The sequence below is a fragment of the Phoca vitulina genome, unplaced genomic scaffold (genome assembly GCF_004348235.1).
Source record: "Phoca vitulina isolate PV1807 unplaced genomic scaffold, GSC_HSeal_1.0 scaffold33, whole genome shotgun sequence".
Lineage (NCBI taxonomy): Eukaryota > Metazoa > Chordata > Mammalia > Carnivora > Phocidae > Phoca > Phoca vitulina.
The window spans coordinates 1,041,021-1,057,189 of record NW_022589736.1 but is presented as its reverse complement, the minus strand read 5'-3'; the positions used below and the strand labels follow the sequence as shown (position 1 = coordinate 1,057,189).

The window sequence follows — 16,169 nt, the reverse complement described above, 5'->3', positions numbered from 1 at the left end:
TCGCCTAACCAACTGAGCCACCCAGGCGCCCAGTCAGAAGAGCTTTGCTCTGGAAATGGGAGAGTATGGTTTCCTGGCCCTGCCAGCCAGAGGGTCCCACCCTCAAATACTCCTCCCCCAGCCGTCGTGGTGGTGGTGGTGGTGGTGGCGGTGGTGGCGGCATGGCTGGTGTCAGTCATCCCTGGGGTCTGGGGCTTTGGGCCTGCCCTCTGTGCAGCTCCACACGCCCTCGCGGGGGTCCTTGCGTGCCAGTGCCCTGCGGGTTATGGTGCAGCAGCGGCTCTGGATGGCGCTCAACAGAGGGCGGGTGGGCACGGTAGGGGGAGGGGTTGTGGCCTGGGGGTTCTCTGGGGAGCCTTGGGCCTCTCCCACCCTGTCCTCCTCACGGTCGTCCTCGCGGTGGAGCCCTGCGCCACTCAGGAGCGCGCCCAGCCCGTCGGGTCGCAGCAGCACAGCGGGGAGGAGACCGCAGCGCCCTCCGAACCTGCGAGGGGGCGGGGAGGAGGGTGGGGTTTGGCTGTCGCTGGATCCTCCCCCCATCCTGGGCTCTGCCCAAGCTCCACCCCCGCGCACCTGCAGAGCCACCAGCCACGATCCGAAGTTTCCAGCACGCGCACGCGCGCCCCCGCAGGCACTGACAGTTCATCTGCGTGGCTGCTCTCATAGGCTTGAAAAGCGCAGAATTGAGAGCCTGGGAGTGGGTATTTGGGGGTCACTGCGAGGCCTCAGGGACCAGGACTCCCACCTCTATCTCCTCCGCCCATGGAGTCACCACCTTCAGGCATCCCCCAGATGATGGGACCAAGGACACTCTGTCCCCATGTCCAGCGCTCGCTCAGCTGTTTCCTGTAGCCCAGCTTTGCCGCACACTGCCCAGTGGTGGTGGCTGGCTTGGGGGGTGGGGGTGGGATGGGTAATTACCACTACTCCCTAGGGATCGTCGTTCTTGACCTGGGGCCGCTTCCTCCAGGTAGGGAGCAGGAAACCACGCTGTCTGCTGGTCTTCGTTTGCCACCAGCCACCAGCCTGTGCGCAAGAGGTGGCCGGAGGTTCAGACCCCCCAAGCCCTCTTGGGTCCTGGGGGCAAATGGGCGAGCTCTCTCAGTCCTGTCCAGCCCCACCTGAGGGATGTCGCAGCAGCACGTCTAGGATCTCCTGGGCCCGTGCATGGAAAGGTCGGCCCTGCGTGTCCTGGGTGCTGAAGGGCTGCAGGCAGCGCAGGCTCTGAGCCTCCAGGCCACGGATGGCAAGGCTGTCCGCCGGGCGGGGTAGGGGCTCTTCAGGAGTGGGCAGGATCACCAGACTGGGAAGGGTACAGGCGAGGGGCGGGTGGGAAGTGTGGTGAGGGCCTGCCACCCCTCCCCAGTCCGCCCAGCCTTCACTCCTCCCCCAGCCTCCAAGGGCTTTTGCGGGCAGGGAGTTGGGGACGAGTCAGGCACCTGCCGAGTGGCAGCGCAGGCTCCAGGTCCAGGCGTTGCGGTGCAAAGAAGCCGGTGAGCGCTGGGCTCCGAGACACGCGCGCCGCCGCAGCCAGCAGCGCCCGCGAATAGGTCTCCAGCAGCCGCAGGCGCGCCAGGCCGCGGCCCGTGCGCCCCCCGCGTACCAACAGCGATACGTCTGCGGGCACGACGGGAACGGACTGTGGGACCCCGCCCCAGGGTTCCCTCCACCAGGCCACTGGTGCCCCTGCCCCTCCCGGGATCCTTGCGGGCCTCCCTAACGGCCTCACCGGGAAGCTTGGGGAGAACGCGGTCAGATCTCCGCAGCAGGCCCGCCTCTACTGGGAAGGTTTCCTTGAGGGTCTTCTAAGGGAGAACCAGCGAATCAGTCTCAGAGTCCACGGGTTCCGTTGGGAGGGTGAGGGTTCCTTGCCGGGATGGGGGTCGTAGGGGCTAGACGCCCTCACGGGCTCAAGGGCAAATGCCCAGGTGCGGGCTATTGGTCCCTCCGGCAGCGGGGGCAGTCGGGTTCGCACCAGGCTCACTCACCTGGAGCGTCTTGAATTCATCCCAGCTCCTGCGCACGAAAGTGTCGCTGTCATCCGACCAGTGCACAGAGAAGGCAAATGTCTGTTGGAGAAAGGTTGGGGCGCCTTGGAGGTCCTGGGCCAGGAATTCCTTCCTTCTTCCTTGGGGCTGGCAGGGACTCCGCCCATCATACCTGAAGCCGCGCTGTCTGCACTAGGGCCGCTGCGCACACTGACACCGGGTACCGGGGGCCGTCCATCGCTGTGCCTCACGGGTTCCGGTCCTGGGCTTCTGGAGCTGGCAAACTGTGGCCAAGGGTCCCACTGCGTCCTGGCTCACACGGTGGGGGGTGGGGGGAGAAGGCGGGGGGCTCCGGGCACCTGGAAGACTGATTGGAATTCCCCGGCTACGCCCCAGACCTGCCAGGTCCTTGTATCGCTGCCTTGCCCCTGGGTCTTTCCCAGCTTCCTCACTGTGCCCAGAGTAGATCCGGGTAGAGGGACAGGACAGGGCTTGGGGGGGGGGGGGCAGAGAGGCGGTGGAGGGTGGGGACGGCGGCCTGAGTCCCTCAGGCATGAGTCTGGCCTGTGGGAGGAGGAGGAAAAGGAAGAGTCCTCAAAGTGCCGCCAGGCTTGGCCCGGCTCTCCTGGCTCTCCCACACCCGGTGTGGTGCTGGGACTAGCGGAGCCTCCTCCAGGGCATGTCCCCAGGGCTCTGTCTTTGAATTCACCTTGGAAGCTGACTGCTGTTGTCATCAGGAACCAAGGACCCAGTGCTAAAAGCTTTATGTACTTTGTTTGGCTCACATTGGAGGAAAGGTCTCTTAATGTTTCCAAATCACAGAGGAGGAAATTTGTATTAAATAGATAATTAATGTCAGTTTTTCTGGATGTAGGGGTTGACCTCACAGGCTCACCCCAGAGGTTCCCCTGTGGTGGGGAGACTTGGGGCAGGACAAAGAGGGTCTCTCTCTGCAGTCACTGGCACTTGGGGAGGGGGGTTGGTGACTAGGACTGTTTTGAGAGCTGCCTCTAAATTTATGATTTATCACAATTTACTGCAAACACAGCCTGAGATCAGAAGTCACAATTCCCCCACTAACTGGGGTGAAGAGGGGTTGGACCCTAGAATCCCCAGAGAGCGTATGCTCAGGTACCCCACATGTCTGGGCTGCTTCCTTATAGGAAAGACTTCCAGAGCTCCATCCAACCCTGGTATATTTTGGCTCTTCGTGCTGCTGGGGCCACCAGCTCTAGGTTGGGACTCCTACCCTAAGCTGTCCAGGGAGGGGTTAGCCTCTAGGACATCCCTCCCGGAAATCACCCTAGCCTTGACAAAGGGCCTTTGTGCACCTGTCCAACCAGCGGCTCTCAAACCTTCCCTGGTCTTGGCCCAGGCAACAAACACCTGCTGACATAGGCCTGAATTGCAGCGTGCCTTCAGCCCAGCTGTCACGCTCTCCCCGACCTCAGTGGCCTGGCCTGGACTGGCAGGGTCCAGGGTGGGGCAGACATTTCTCCCCTGGAAGACCAGGAGAAAAGCTGGGAGAGGGCCTGTTTATTCACAGCCAGGGACCTCCTAAAGGGTGCTGAGGCCCCCTCCCTGCCCCAACTGACAGCCCCTGCTTCACACCCCCGGCAACCCTGGTTCCTTTTCATTCTCTCTCTCCATAGACCACAGGCTCATCTATCCCTTGGACAACTGCCCCCCCCCCGCCCTGCGCCCGTATTCCTCACTAGCTCCTATGAAATCCACCCTCCAGAGAAATCTTTACAAAACACAAAGGGGATCAGGTTGGGGTGGCCCTGCCCCAAATTGTCCAGCACCTTCCTATGGTCCTTAAATTCCCAGCTCCCATGGCAGCTCCATGTGCTCCTGCCCACCTTTGGACCTCTCCTCTCACCACCTTCCCCAAGTCCTGTTCCACTGGCCTTTCTGCCCATGCCCACCTCCAGCCTTGGCCTTGACTGCCCTCCTCAGCTGATTCCTCATCCTTCAGCCCTCTGCCTAAGTGTCACCTCCTCAAGGAAGCCTCCCGGATTTACCACACCCCTGTTCATGGTTCCCACCCGTTTGTCAGGGAATATTTGTTAGTGTGACTCCTTTTTTGTTTTGTTTTTGCTTTTTCCGTCTTGACCAATGGACAATGAGCCTAGAGAGGAGGTCAGGGACGGATCTTGTGCCCCGCCCTGCCCAGCGCCTGGACCAGTACTTGGAACAGATTAGACACTACCACAAATATTTGCAGGATGAATGAAATGTACGTATAGAAGCTGCGGCCACTCCCGACGTGGCTATAACCCCTTCAGGCAGGTTATAGGGATCCAGGCTACTCCTTGCCCTCAGGAGCCCAGAGACCCGCCGGCGCCCGTTACCATGGCGCCAGTCGCCCGGGCGGACCCGCGGGACCCAGGCCCTAGCGCGCGCCCCACTCTGTGCGCTCACCGCGCCACCCCGCGTTGCCAGGGCGCCGTGCGGCCGGCCCCTGGGCGCGCCCCAGCTGAGGGCACACAGCCTGGCCGCGGGCACGCGGGGCGGTCAGAGCGGAGCGATGGGGGCGTCACGGGCCGGAACACGGACTTCGCCTCCGCCGCAGCCTGAGTCCACGGCGCGGCGGCGGCGTGGTTTCCACAACACGCTGCTCTTCTACTGGAGGAAGCGGGAGCGCAGCCACGTGCGACGCAAGTCAGGCTCGGGACGCGGATCGAGGCCCAGGGGCGCGGCCAGGACCCGGGCGGCCCGGACCCGGGCGTCCAGCCCCGCGCCCGCGCCGGCCCAGACCCCGGCCACCGGCTCTGCGGCCTCTGGGGCGTGCGCCGCGGGCCAGAGCCCCACCCCTCCGCCCGCCCCCAGCCCCGGCCCCAGCTCGAGCACGGCCTCCGCGCCCGCGGCGCGCGCGACCGGCTCCTGTGGCCGCGCCCTAGCAGCGGCGCGCGCGCTGGCCTGGAGACCGACTTGGAGGCCCATCTGGAGGCCGAGCTGGCCCGGCAGGCATTGCGCGGTCAACATGGCGGCGCCCGGCGAGCGGGGCCGCTTCTGCGGCGGGAGCCTCTTCTCCTTCCTGCCCGGCGGCGCGCGCTCAGAGGTGATGGACGACCTAGTGACGGACGCGCGCGGCCGGGGCGCGGGGCGGAGAGATGCCGCCGCCTCGGCCCCGACGCCAGCCCCGACGCCGACCCCCGATCCTCAGGTCGCTGAGGACACCTCCCGGAGGCGGCCCTGCCGGGCCTGCGTGGACTTCAAGACGTGGATGCGGACGCAGCAGAAGGTGCAGATGCCCGGGGCCGCCACCTCCCCTGGTCCCGGCCCCCACACCTTGTTCTCGGGCGTCTGCGCCGACCTCCGGAGGCCCAAGCCGAGCGGTCTCACGGACCCTATGCCTCACAGACTTGTGCCCCCTCCCCAACCAGGGTGGGCTGTCCCTACACCTTGCCCCCAAGGGAGGCCCGGCCTTTAGGGTTTCAGCCACTCGTGTGCGGGATCGGCGGCCGCAGGGCTTCCGTCTCGAGTCAGTGGGCCTCTGACTGGGGCGGGGGAAAACGGGAGCTCTGCGGGCTTCCGGTCCGGGGAGGCGAACTGACCCTTGGTCGGCCTCCTTCCGCAGCGGGACAGCAAGTTTAGGGAAGATTGTCCTCAGGACCGCGAGGAACTGGGCCGCCACAGCTGGGCTGTCCTCCACACCCTGGCCGCCTACTACCCCGATCTGCCCACCCCTGAACAGCAGCAAGACATGGCCCAGTTCATACATTTATTTTCCAAGTTTTATCCGTGTGAGGAGTGTGCCGAAGATATAAGGAAGAGGTAAGTGTGTCTGCATTGTCTGTGGGCAGCAGAGCCATCCCTCCTGGAGCCAGGGTCTGGGGCCCCCCTGGCTGATGTCATAAAGGGGAGCCTGGAGAAGCAGGTGCAGAGGGTCGCCCAGAGTAGGGACCACCAACAGTGGGCATTGGATCAAGTAAGCGGTCTCCTTTCCCCTCAAGGGCCAAGCTGCCTGGGGCTGCTGCTCCTGCAACCAGAGGCTCTCGGCCCAGCTTCACTTGCAGAGTCCCTTGCTTGGTACTCCTGGAGGCTCGAGCAGGTTAATGAGTCCACTTTGCCTGACTTCTGGAGCAGGACTGCTGATTTTAAGGCCTTGAGAACCCACTGCTTTTGCTTCTGGGAGCCACCTTTTCCTCCCTGGGGAGCCCAAGAGCTGTTGTTTGGTACCTATAAGTGTTTCTGCGCTGAATGTGGGGGCCAGGGCAGCCCTTGCCATTTGAAGCCTGGGCAGTTAGAACAGCTCTCTTGCTAGGCCGAGGCCCCCGGGCCCCAGGTGCTAGAAACAGGTCTCGTTTTCAGTTATGCCTTTGTGCTGCCCCACCTCTTCACACACTGCCTGGGGCCAGGGATGCTGGGGTGAGGCTTCCTGATTGTTATGAGGTTGTAAAGTTGCATGATTGGTGCCTTATTGTCTTGCTTTGAGTTCTCGTCCGGGTTTGCCGAGCTCCCCAGCTGAGGGGTTGAGCAGGCCTAGGAGTGTGCCACTGTTGGACAGTGCAGGGTCAGCCCTGTTCTGGGAATGCCTGTCTCTCAGAGCACAAAGGCCCTACTGGCTGTAGCGACAGCCGCCCCAGCTCTCCCGACTGCACGGAGCCGGCAAGGAGCCGCGGCCTGTCCCCACCTTCCACCTGCTTCCCCCACAGGATACGCAGGAACCAGCCAGACACACGCACTCGGGCATGCTTCAGCCAGTGGCTGTGCCGCCTGCACAATGAAGTGAACCGCAAGCTGGGCAAGCCGGACTTCGACTGCTCGCAAGTGGACGAGCGCTGGCGGGATGGCTGGAAGGATGGCTCCTGTGACTAGATGGTGGCCGGCAGAGGTGTGGGACAGCAGCCCGGGGCCTCCGGGCAGCCTGGCCAGAGGGGGACGGGGCACTCATTAAAGTGCGTCAGAGCCAGAGCCTGTCGTGTGTCAGTTGGATGTCCCCAGACACTGCTCGGGGGCCCCTTCCCTCTTAGGTTTGGAGGAAAAGCAGAGGTGCCTGCTGCAGACACCCCAGCGGCCCGTGCTCCTCCCCGTGGGCTGCCGGTGAAGGAGACAGGAGCAGCCCGGGCTGGGCGGCCTGCTGCTCACCCTGCACCCTGGTGCCCACTTCCCTGCACAAGAAGGTGACGGGCCCGCCTGGGCCACCTGTCCTGCTCCTTGAGGGAGGGCTAGGCCACTGTCTCCCTACCCTGTAGCAAGGGACATAGGCCGTGTGCTGTTGGCCATTCGCAGAAGAGGCCCGGGGGCTGAGCTCTCCTCCCGGCTCAGAGCCTACGAGGAAAGCACAGGCAGGCTTTCTCTGAGGGCCTGCCAGCGCTGCTGCCCGCCTCCAATTGCACGTATCTGTACCAGGCCTGTCAAGAGGCTTTGCGGGGCCAGCCTTCTCAGAGCTGGAGACCAAAATAAAATGGTAGAGAAGTGACTGAGGGTCTGGCTTTGGTGTGTTTTGTGCTGGGACTTGCGGCGATGGGCAGGACCTGCCTTTGCTGCTTCCTTCCATCCAGGTTCTGCTCTGCAGGAGGGGCAGCCTGGGAAGCCGAGTGCTGGAGCTGAGGGAGGGTCAGAGATCAGTGGGAGGTCGGATGGCACCAAGTCTTCATGTCCCAGCAAGGACATTGTTTTAATACTCTCCTCCCACGACAGGAAGGTCTTGGAGGATTTGGAGCTGAGGAATGGCACGATGACTTCTGAAAGGTTTCTCTGGCTGTTGAGCTAGGATGAGGCAGGTATGGGTGGGAGCAGGGACGGCAGGTACCCCTGTGGCACCTGGGTGGGTCAGAGCAGATCGACAGGCGGAGAGAAAGGAGCCAGGGTTGACTGGGGGGTTTGGGCCCTAGCACTGGGAGGATGAAGATGCTCTCGGGATCTGTGCTCCGGAGAACGCTGTAGGTGGGGCAGGCGTAGGGGTGACCTGCATGTAGCTTTTGGGCCTTGCCAGGTCTGCTCAGCCACACCTGCTCCCAGGCTTGGCTCCCAGCTGGAACGGACCAGCAACAGTATGCCCTCCCTGCGGTCGTCATGCACTGCTCGTCTCTCTCCCGGTAGCATCTTAGCCTCTCCCTTTGGCTCGGCTTCCTCGGCACCTTCACCCAGCGGGCGCCACAGGGGCTCTGGCTTCGGCAGGGCCTTCCCCAGAGAGGACAGCGATGCAAAGAAATGGGAGGCAGGGAGCAGCCAACAGAGAAATTGCTCCTCGTTCCTCCCATCGAGGAATTGTTCCCAACACGTGGTTTTCTTCTGGCCTCTCCGAAGTCAGCCACTAGTTGGAGAACCAGTCAACTTCTCCAGGGAAGCCGTGCCTGGCTCAGGAACAGAGCGCCTGGATGTGCTCTCCTGTCCTGCCTCCCTTCCGTCTTCCCCTAACTCTGGCTTCCTGGAGATTTCACCCCCTAATCCAGGCTAAGACAAGTGGGACTGTAGTTTGAGGTGAGGTTCTGGTTCAAGCTGTCAGCTCGCAGACCAAGGGACTGGGCAGAGAGGGAGGAGAAAAGCCCCAGGATCATACCCTAGGGCTCCCAAGGTTCAGAGGTTACAGGAGCTCACAGGGTGGACAAGAAGAGAGAACCCCGAAAGGGCGATGAGAGGGGCTGGTGAAAGAGGGACGTGAGGAGAGGGTGACATCCGCAAGCATTTCCAGGAGGGTGGGGATGTCTGGATCGCCCTGGCACTAAAGGGGGCAACCAAAGGGGAAGTGGCTACTGCTCAGGACAGACTGGATACCCAGTGTCGGGGACTTGCAGGAAGACTCGTGGGTGGCACATCTGGCCACACCTGCCTTGGGGTGGGTTCCACAGGCGGTGGACCAGGTGTCCTCTTCCGTCCACACGGACAGCACAGCAGGGACCCTTTGAGTCCCAGCTCTTGACTTCCTGATGTGGTGGAAGAAGTCAACCGGCTGTCCGTGTGTGGTATGAAGACAGTCCCTACCCCCCACAGGGCCTTGTGAAGCGCCTGGCACTGTAAATGCTCAACAGATGCAAATGTTTCTTTCAATGCCCTAGGCAGAAACATAGCAGTCATCCGGGACCCTGCCAGGCTGGCCAGGAACACGAGGGAGGGACCCTGTCGAACTTGGGCTGGCGGATCTGCAGAAGAGACCCAGCAAGGACCCCCAGCTTAGTCAAATTCCCCATCTCTCACGCTTCTTCCCACCCCTCAGCCCCTGACTAAACATGCCAGCCACATGTCAGTTGGGGAGACCCAGGAGTGTGAAGGGCTCAGTGAGCACCCTTGGAATGACAACATCCACCCACAAGAAAGGAGCAGAGATGTCCCAACTCCCACCCATGCTGGTCTGTGGGCTCTGCCCTCCTGGACAAGTGCCCCTGGGGGGCAGAGGCCTTCTCCCTCCCTGTCAGGGAGGCTAGAACCCTCTGAAGGAGAAGCTAGGGTGCAATTGGGGGGTTCATAGGAAAGGACCCAATAACTGGTCTAAGGGGGAACCAGGTTCAGGGAGTCGGGCTCCCCTTTCCTGAGGGCTGAAACGGGGAGCTGCAGCCATTGGGAAGACCTGGAGCCCTTGGACCTCTGTTACCCCTTTACTCACGAAAGGGCCCAGCTCAGAGGGGCGGAGTCAGGTTTGTCTGTTCCTTGGCCTGGTTGCCGCAAAGGCTGAGCCTAGCGTCCACCTTCCCTGCTGACTCCTGACTTCACCTGTGAGGGGCGGTGGTGGACTCAGTCCCCAGGCCCCGAGCCCCTGCCCCTCTTGGGGCCTGGGGGGTGGTCTCGCATCTCAGACTCGGGTCTAGCAGGTGAAGGGATTGTGGGCGGGGCGGCGGAGGGAGGGGCGGGCTCCAGCCCCGCAAGCGGACCAGTTGGCGGGGGGGCAAGGGCTCGGCCCCGCCCCGCGCGCCCCCGCCGCGGCCGGCGCGCGCTCCCGGGAGGCGGCGGCAGCGGCGGCAGCACCAGCACCAGCACCTTCGGCAGCACACCCGGGCGGCCTCGGGCGGGGCCGGCCGGACGGACAGACAGACAGAGGGCGCCGGGGGCGCGCGTCCCTCCTGGGCTGGCCATGGAGGGAGGCTCGTTCGGCGCGGGCCGCGCGGGGGCCGCCATGGACCCCGTGAGCTTCGCGCGGCGGCCGCAGACCCTACTGCGGGTCGCGTCCTGGGTGAGTGGCCCCGGTCCCGGCCCCCGCCCCGGTCCCGGGTCCCGCCTTGCCTCTCGTCCCTCGTCCCTCCCCGCTGCCCCTCGCCCCCTCGCCCCTCAACCCCATCCTCGTCCCCGCCGGCCCCTCCCCCGCCAGCCGCAGGTTGGGGTGACGTCACCGGGCTGGGCGCGCCCACCTGCGGGAGGGGGAGGGGCCGACGGCAACCGCCGGGGACCTTGAGAGGTCACCGCCCGCCGCCCCCATCCTCCAATTCCTCCTTAGGTCTAACTCCGTCCCCTTCCTCAGCCCTCGCCCCGTTTTTCCTGTTCTCACGACCTGGAAGCGGACACAGGGGCGGGGACGGGATTGGGTCTGAGCACTCAGCCTCAGCACGAGGAGGGGGCTATGGAAGCCGAGTACTATCAGGCAGCGCTTACACCTGCTTCTCCCGCACACACAGCCTCCAGGTTCCTTCCAAGGGAGCTGGCCCTTTCCCAGGCCCTCCAGTTGCAATTGTGTGTGTATGTGGGGGGTGCGCTGGGATTCCTCTGGGTGGGGCAGCAAGAAGGGGCTCTGCACGGGGAGGGCTTCCTGGGGGTGGTGTGGGAGGGGCAGATTTGGGGACAGCCTAGACTACTGGGGCATCCCTAGGCCAGGTGGCCTGCTCCTCCTTCCCACCTCTCCAGGCAGGAGAGATGAGAAGGTGGGGTGACGATCTCTGGGTTTTATTTAGCTGGTGGCACCTGGTGCCAGCCAGCTGCACCTACTGGCTTGTCTTCAAGGAGAGCGGTGCCCAGGGTGGGGTGACTTTGCGCAGATTAGGAAGGAGGAACCTTGTGTTCTGGTGCCAGCTCTGGTCCGACTTGTGGACCACTCTGGGGGCACATGTCCATGCCCTGCACCTGGGTTTCCCTCTTGACTCCATCTCAAGGAGCTGGAGAGGGGGAGGAGAAATGAAGTTGAAACTGGAGGTCTTTTTTTTAGAAACACAGGCTGCCCAGAGCTAAAAGAGCAGCATCTGGTTTAAAATGACTGGTCCAGAGGCGCCTGGTTGGCTCAGTCTTCAGAGCATGCAACTCAGGGTCATGAGTTCAAGCCCCACGTTGGGCGTGGAGCCTACTTAAAAAAAAAAAAAGTGTAAAATGACTATGATCTACCACCTGCCTGCCTTTCAGCCCTTGTGGTAAGGGGATGCTGAAGTTGGCTGAGCCCCAGAGTTCAACAGTATCACCTTTTTAAAAAAGGACTTGTTTGTTTGTTTGTTTGTTTATTAGAGAGCGCACCAGTTGGGGGAAGACAGAGGGAGAGTGAAAATTTCGGGCATACTCCCTGCTAAGCCCGGAGCCCTAGCCCTACTCGGGGCTCAATCCAATGACCCATGAGATCACTACCTGAACCGAAATCGAATCAGACGCTCACCCAGCTGATCCACCTAGGTGCCCCAATACTATCGCCTTTGAGCCCAAACACTTATGATGCTAATAATCAGTCACACGGGGCTATCATCCATTGGGTGCCCACCAAGTGCAGGATGCTGGGTGGGCATTATTTTCTCTGGCCCCAACACTCCATGAGCTGTACCTGTTACTATATTTGGCATGTTAGGAAGCAGGGCCACACAGCTCCCAGATGCTGAGGGTGGGTTCCATGAAGGGCTGGGTGACAGCTGTGCCCCTGTCCTTGCGCTGCTCCCCCCTGTGCTCTCGCCCCCCCCTTCTCCACACCTGCCTCCCACAGCGTCACCCGCTGGAGCCTAGGAATCACTGGTCCAGGTGAAGGCTCCTGTTCCTACAGTTTCGAGGGGGCCATGCAGACACCCTGTGGGCCCCACACAGTGCCAGTGACCCAGTTTGAAAGTTAGCCCCGTCTTTTATCAGCCAAGTGACTTCACTAATTGAAGCCCCAATTTCCCCATCTATAAAGGGGATGACAACGGCCCCCTTGTGGTTTGAGGGGAGGATTCTAGGAGGAATGCATGTAAAGTAGCGGTTTTAAGCATAGTGCTTGGGCATAGTAGATGCTCACTAGTAATGCTGTCCATAAATTTAAAATACCTGAGGCAGGTATTAAGGGAGGGGTGCCCGAAGACCCCACCCACAAATGGGCCCCGTGCTGCTGGGGAACGTGGGGACAGGCCTGAGGGCGTGAGCAGTCGCGGTGGGTGACAGAGACAGCGGCTAAGGGGACCACCGCAGGGCCCTGAGCGCCGCCCGCCGCCCGCAGGTGTTCTCCATCGCCGTCTTCGGGCCCATCATCAACGAGGGCTACGTGAACACCGACAGCGGGCCCGAGCTGCGCTGCGTCTTCAACGGGAACGCGGGCGCCTGCCGCTTCGGCGTCGCGCTCGGCCTTGGGGCTTTCCTTGCCTGCGCCGTCTTCCTGCTGCTCGACTTGCGCTTCCAGCAGATCAGCAGCGTCCGCGACCGCCGCCGCGCGGTGCTGCTCGACCTGGGCTTCTCAGGTGGGCGGGCCGGGGCCGAGGGGCGGGGCCGAGGGGCGGGGCGGAGCTTGCCCGCGCGTGCGGGGGCGAGGCCCGGCGGGGGGCGGGGCCTCCCCTGACTCTCCCGCCTGCCCGCAGGGCTCTGGTCCTTCCTGTGGTTCGTGGGCTTCTGCTTCCTCACCAACCAGTGGCAGCGCACGGCGCCCGGGCTCGGCACGCTGCAGGCGGGAGACGCGGCGCGGGCCGCCATCGCCTTCAGCTTCTTCTCCATCCTCAGCTGGGTGAGTGCGGCCGGCGGGGGCCGGGCCGGGGCCGGGGTGGGGCGGGGTCGGTGCTGGCTGACCCCGGGCTCCCCCTCAGGTGGCGCTCACTGTGAAGGCCCTGAAGCGGTTCCGCCTGGGCACGGACATGTCGCTCTTTGCCACCGAACAGCTGGGCGCCGGGGCGGGTCAGGCCTACCCTGGCTACCCGGTGGGCAGCGGCGTGGAGGGCACCGAGACCTACCAGAGCCCTCCCTTCACCGAGACCCTGGACACCAGCCCCAAAGGGTACCAGGTGCCTGCCTACTAGTGGCCGGCAGGCCCCCACCGGGGCTGGAAGGCTGCCCCCAAGCCAGGGTCCAGGGTTTCCTGGGACCTCCCTCAGGTCCTCCTGGCCTAGTGCCGGGGACAGAAAGGGTGGCCACTGTGGGCCCTCTGGGGCCGAGAGAGGGTAGCTCCCAGGGTGCCTAGGCTGCCCCCTCACCCCAAGTTCCCCCTGTCCCCTTAGTCGCTGACCCCAGGCCTGAGGTCCTGAGGAGGGGACAGTGCAGCCTTGGACATGTATCCTCCAGCCTCTAGCGGATCAGCCTGCGAGCAGGTCATTCCTCTCAGGAGCCAGCTAGCCCGTGGCTCACCTGTCCACTCTGGGGTCAGGGGTCTAGCTGCCCTCTGTAGCTAGGTGCAGGGGCTGTCCCCGGGAGCATGGGCACTGCTCCCATCCCATGTCCCTAGGGGTAGTGACGGTCCCTGCTCCGGAGTTGTGGTGGTTCACCCTGCGGGGCTGTGTGCACACTGTCTGGAGCCTCCATCCGTTTGCTTTCACGGGCTCGCTAGAGTAGCCTGGTCCTGTTGATGTTGTGATCGTGGTCAGGTCTTCGGGCTTCACCTCATAGTTCCCCACAAGCAGCCCCACTGTCTGTGGCCCCTGCTCCTGCCCCTACCTGCCTCGGCCCAGGAGCCTGCCCGGATGCGGGCACTTCGGGCTAGGAAGGCACAACATGGCTGTAGGCCTGGGCACCAGCCCTCTCCCACCCCTTCAGTAAGACCTTGCCCAAGGGAGGCTTGGGGCACCTGGATGCCTGGCAAGACAGGTGCCTCACAAGGAGGGAGGCCTAGAGGCTCTGTGTGCCCACAGTGCCCTGGACACGGCCCATCTGTGCAAACCCCTTTACCCTCCGCTTCCCGGACCAGCCCCTCAGCAACCTGCCCTGCACCCTGTTTTACAGCACAGCCCGAGGTTGGGGTCCCTCTGCATAGCTGACTACTCATGCATCGCTCAAAGTCATGTCAATACCAAACGCAGTTGCCGGGCTCCATTCTCACAGAGAGGCACCTCCCTCTGGAGTTGCAGTTGGGCGACTACCCTTTACATTGTAGCATAGACCAATTCTGTGTGGGTATTTAAGTGAACATGTTTACAGTTTTTGTATATATGGATCTTTCTCTCCCTCTTCTGAAAGAACACTCCGTGACTGTGTATCTTCAGTGTCCCATGTTTCAACTGCAACTTCTTTACAATAAAAGACTGTAAGTGAGTTTACCTGGTGCAGAGGCTGGCCGAGTCATTTCTTCCCCTGCCCCTGTGGGTGCCCGAGGTTGGGATCTGCCCCCTTGGGGCCCAGAACCCAGGAAGGGGCAGCAGGTGGTGGCCAGGCTGATGTCCACATTCTGGGGGTCCCTGAGGCCCCCACTGCACATCCCGCTGGGCTGCCCCTGGGTTGCTCAAAGCCGACTCTCGGAAATGCTGGGGAGATGCCCACCTCTTCTTTTTAGAACAGCAGGACTAGGAATTATTTTTTGTCGCCGCACAACTTTAGCAGTTCCTTCATCAGTCTGTGGATGTGAACTTCTTTCATATTACTACCACGTTCTTCAAGGATTGTTTTGCTGGGACTATAAATGTGAAGTCTTGTTCCTTAGAACTTTGAAGGTATTTCTGTATTCTCCTTTAGGATCCTATACTGTTGACGAGAGCAGTGATGACAGTATGATTCGTATTCTTTAGCGGGTTATCTGTTTTTTCCCTTTGGTAAAACTTACTGGGATTTTTTTCTAAGTTGTGTTGTGTCGAGATGTGGCTTTTTAAAGAATTATCCTTGGGGCGCCTGGGTGGCTCAAATGGTTAAGCGTCTGCCTTTGGCTCAGGTCACAATCCCAGCGTCCTGGGATCGAGCCCCGCATCGGGCTCCCTGCTTGGCGGGGGGCCTGCTTCTCCCTCTCCCTCTAATGTTCCCCCTGCTTGTGCTCTCTTGCCCTCTCTGTCAAATAAATAAATAAAATCTTAAAAAAAAAAAAAAATTATCCTTGTTAGTGCTTTTTTTTTTTTAAGATTTTATTTATTTATTTGACAGAGAGAGAGCACGAGCAGGGGGAGCAGCAGAGGGAGAGGGAGAAGCAGGCTCCCCACTGAGCAGGAAGCCCAATGCGGGACTCGATCCCGGGACCTGGAGATCATGACCTGAGCTGAAGGCAGACGCGTAACCGACTGAGCCACCCAGGGATCCTGTTTTTTTTTTTTTAAACAACCATTTACTTTTATTTATTTTTATTTTTTTATAAAGAAGTTATTTATTTGAGACAGAGAGAATGAGAGAGGGGAGAGGGTCAGAGGGAGAAGCAGACTCCCCGCTGAGCAGGGAGCCTGATGCGGGACTCGATCCCGGGACTCCAGGATCATGACCTGAGCTGAAGGCAGTTGCTTAACAAACTGAGCCACCCAGGCGCCCCTACTTTTATTTATTTTTAAGTAATCGCCACACCCAATGTAGGGATTGAACTCATGGCCCTGAGATCGAGCGTCCCATGCTCCTCCGACACAGCCAGCCAGGCGCCCCGTGCTTGTTTTCTATTTTTCTTCACCGCACAGAAAAGGAGTCATTATGTCTCTACGTGTCACCTTCTGTTCCTGGGACCCCCATCAGGTGCTGCAGGCAGCTTCCGGAGCCATGTTCCCCGGCTAGCTAACTCAGCCTCTGGAGATCTCCCCAGCTTGGTCCTGTTTGCTTCTGAACCCATCCACTGGGATTTTTAGCTCAGTTACTTGTTCACGTCTAACTATTTAATAATGTCCCGGTTGAGGGCAGCGGGGCTGAGAACCGTCCCTGGGGCTGGAGGGCTGGCTATGCCACATCCAAGCAGGCAGGGCTGTCTCGGGCAAGTCTCTCGTTGGTGCCCCGGGCTCCCCTTCCAAAAGAATGGTTGCGGCCATGCGGGTGGGCTGGGGGGCAGGCCAACACAGGGGCAGAGCCCAGAGCAGGGCTTGGCACACGGCCAGCACCACCTCAGCGCTGCCATGTGTTAGCGTGGTTCTTGCTTCGTTAAGAAGAGCTTGTTTTCAACGTTGTCAACAAGATCCCCCATTTTCCAGATTACTCTTCTGTGGGGCT

The 16,169-nt window shown here is 61.5% G+C and overlaps 3 protein-coding genes across 4 annotated transcripts; 2 read left to right on the top strand and 1 right to left on the bottom strand.

Annotated features, from left to right (window-relative positions):
• Positions 1-61: 61 nt before the first annotated feature.
• NOXO1 (NADPH oxidase organizer 1) lies at positions 62-2,366 on the bottom strand. Its single transcript, XM_032425834.1, has 8 exons — positions 2,161-2,366; positions 1,989-2,069; positions 1,730-1,805; positions 1,440-1,617; positions 1,122-1,303; positions 922-1,026; positions 574-691; positions 62-484 (listed from the first exon to the last, which is right to left on the bottom strand). Exons 1-8 carry the CDS (start codon positions 2,224-2,226, stop codon positions 172-174), a joined length of 1,119 nt encoding a protein of 372 aa, XP_032281725.1. The 5' UTR covers positions 2,227-2,366; the 3' UTR covers positions 62-171.
• Positions 2,367-4,893: 2,527 nt separating this feature from the next.
• GFER (growth factor, augmenter of liver regeneration) lies at positions 4,894-7,409 on the top strand. The gene is made up of 3 exons (XM_032425789.1): positions 4,894-5,235; positions 5,572-5,768; positions 6,650-7,409. Exons 1-3 carry the CDS (start codon positions 4,975-4,977, stop codon positions 6,810-6,812), a joined length of 621 nt encoding a protein of 206 aa, XP_032281680.1. The 5' UTR covers positions 4,894-4,974; the 3' UTR covers positions 6,813-7,409.
• A 2,460-nt stretch (positions 7,410-9,869) lies between these two features.
• Positions 9,870-14,328, top strand: SYNGR3 (synaptogyrin 3). 2 transcript variants are annotated; one of them, XM_032426023.1, is made up of 4 exons: positions 9,870-10,104; positions 12,307-12,544; positions 12,662-12,804; positions 14,010-14,328. In XM_032426023.1, exons 1-4 carry the CDS (start codon positions 10,006-10,008, stop codon positions 14,163-14,165), a joined length of 636 nt encoding a protein of 211 aa, XP_032281914.1. In that variant the 5' UTR covers positions 9,870-10,005; the 3' UTR covers positions 14,166-14,328. The 2 variants fall into 2 exon arrangements, with proteins under 2 accessions (XP_032281914.1, XP_032281913.1); XM_032426022.1 differs by having other exon boundaries at positions 9,871-10,104; positions 12,884-14,328.
• Positions 14,329-16,169: the final 1,841 nt, after the last annotated feature.

Excerpts from the sequence above, each read along its gene's own strand:
- GFER (XM_032425789.1), top strand. The coding sequence starts at position 4,975 with ATGGCGGCGCCCGGCGAGCGGGGCCGCTTCTGCGGCGGGAGCCTCTTC. Across the intron at positions 5,236-5,571 it reads GGATGCGGACGCAGCAGAAG|CGGGACAGCAAGTTTAGGGA; the intron begins GTGCAGATGCCC and ends CTCCTTCCGCAG. Across the intron at positions 5,769-6,649 it reads GCCGAAGATATAAGGAAGAG|GATACGCAGGAACCAGCCAG; the intron begins GTAAGTGTGTCT and ends CTTCCCCCACAG.
- SYNGR3 (XM_032426022.1), top strand. The coding sequence starts at position 10,006 with ATGGAGGGAGGCTCGTTCGGCGCGGGCCGCGCGGGGGCCGCCATGGAC. Across the intron at positions 10,105-12,306 it reads TACTGCGGGTCGCGTCCTGG|GTGTTCTCCATCGCCGTCTT; the intron begins GTGAGTGGCCCC and ends CGCCGCCCGCAG. Across the intron at positions 12,805-12,883 it reads TCTTCTCCATCCTCAGCTGG|GTGGCGCTCACTGTGAAGGC; the intron begins GTGAGTGCGGCC and ends GCTCCCCCTCAG.
- NOXO1 (XM_032425834.1), bottom strand. The coding sequence starts at position 2,226 with ATGGACGGCCCCCGGTACCCGGTGTCAGTGTGCGCAGCGGCCCTAGTG. Across the intron at positions 692-921 it reads ACGATCCCTAGGGAGTAGTG|GCTCTCAATTCTGCGCTTTT; the intron begins GTAATTACCCAT and ends ACCCACTCCCAG. Across the intron at positions 485-573 it reads CGTGGCTGGTGGCTCTGCAG|GTTCGGAGGGCGCTGCGGTC; the intron begins GTGCGCGGGGGT and ends GCCCCCTCGCAG.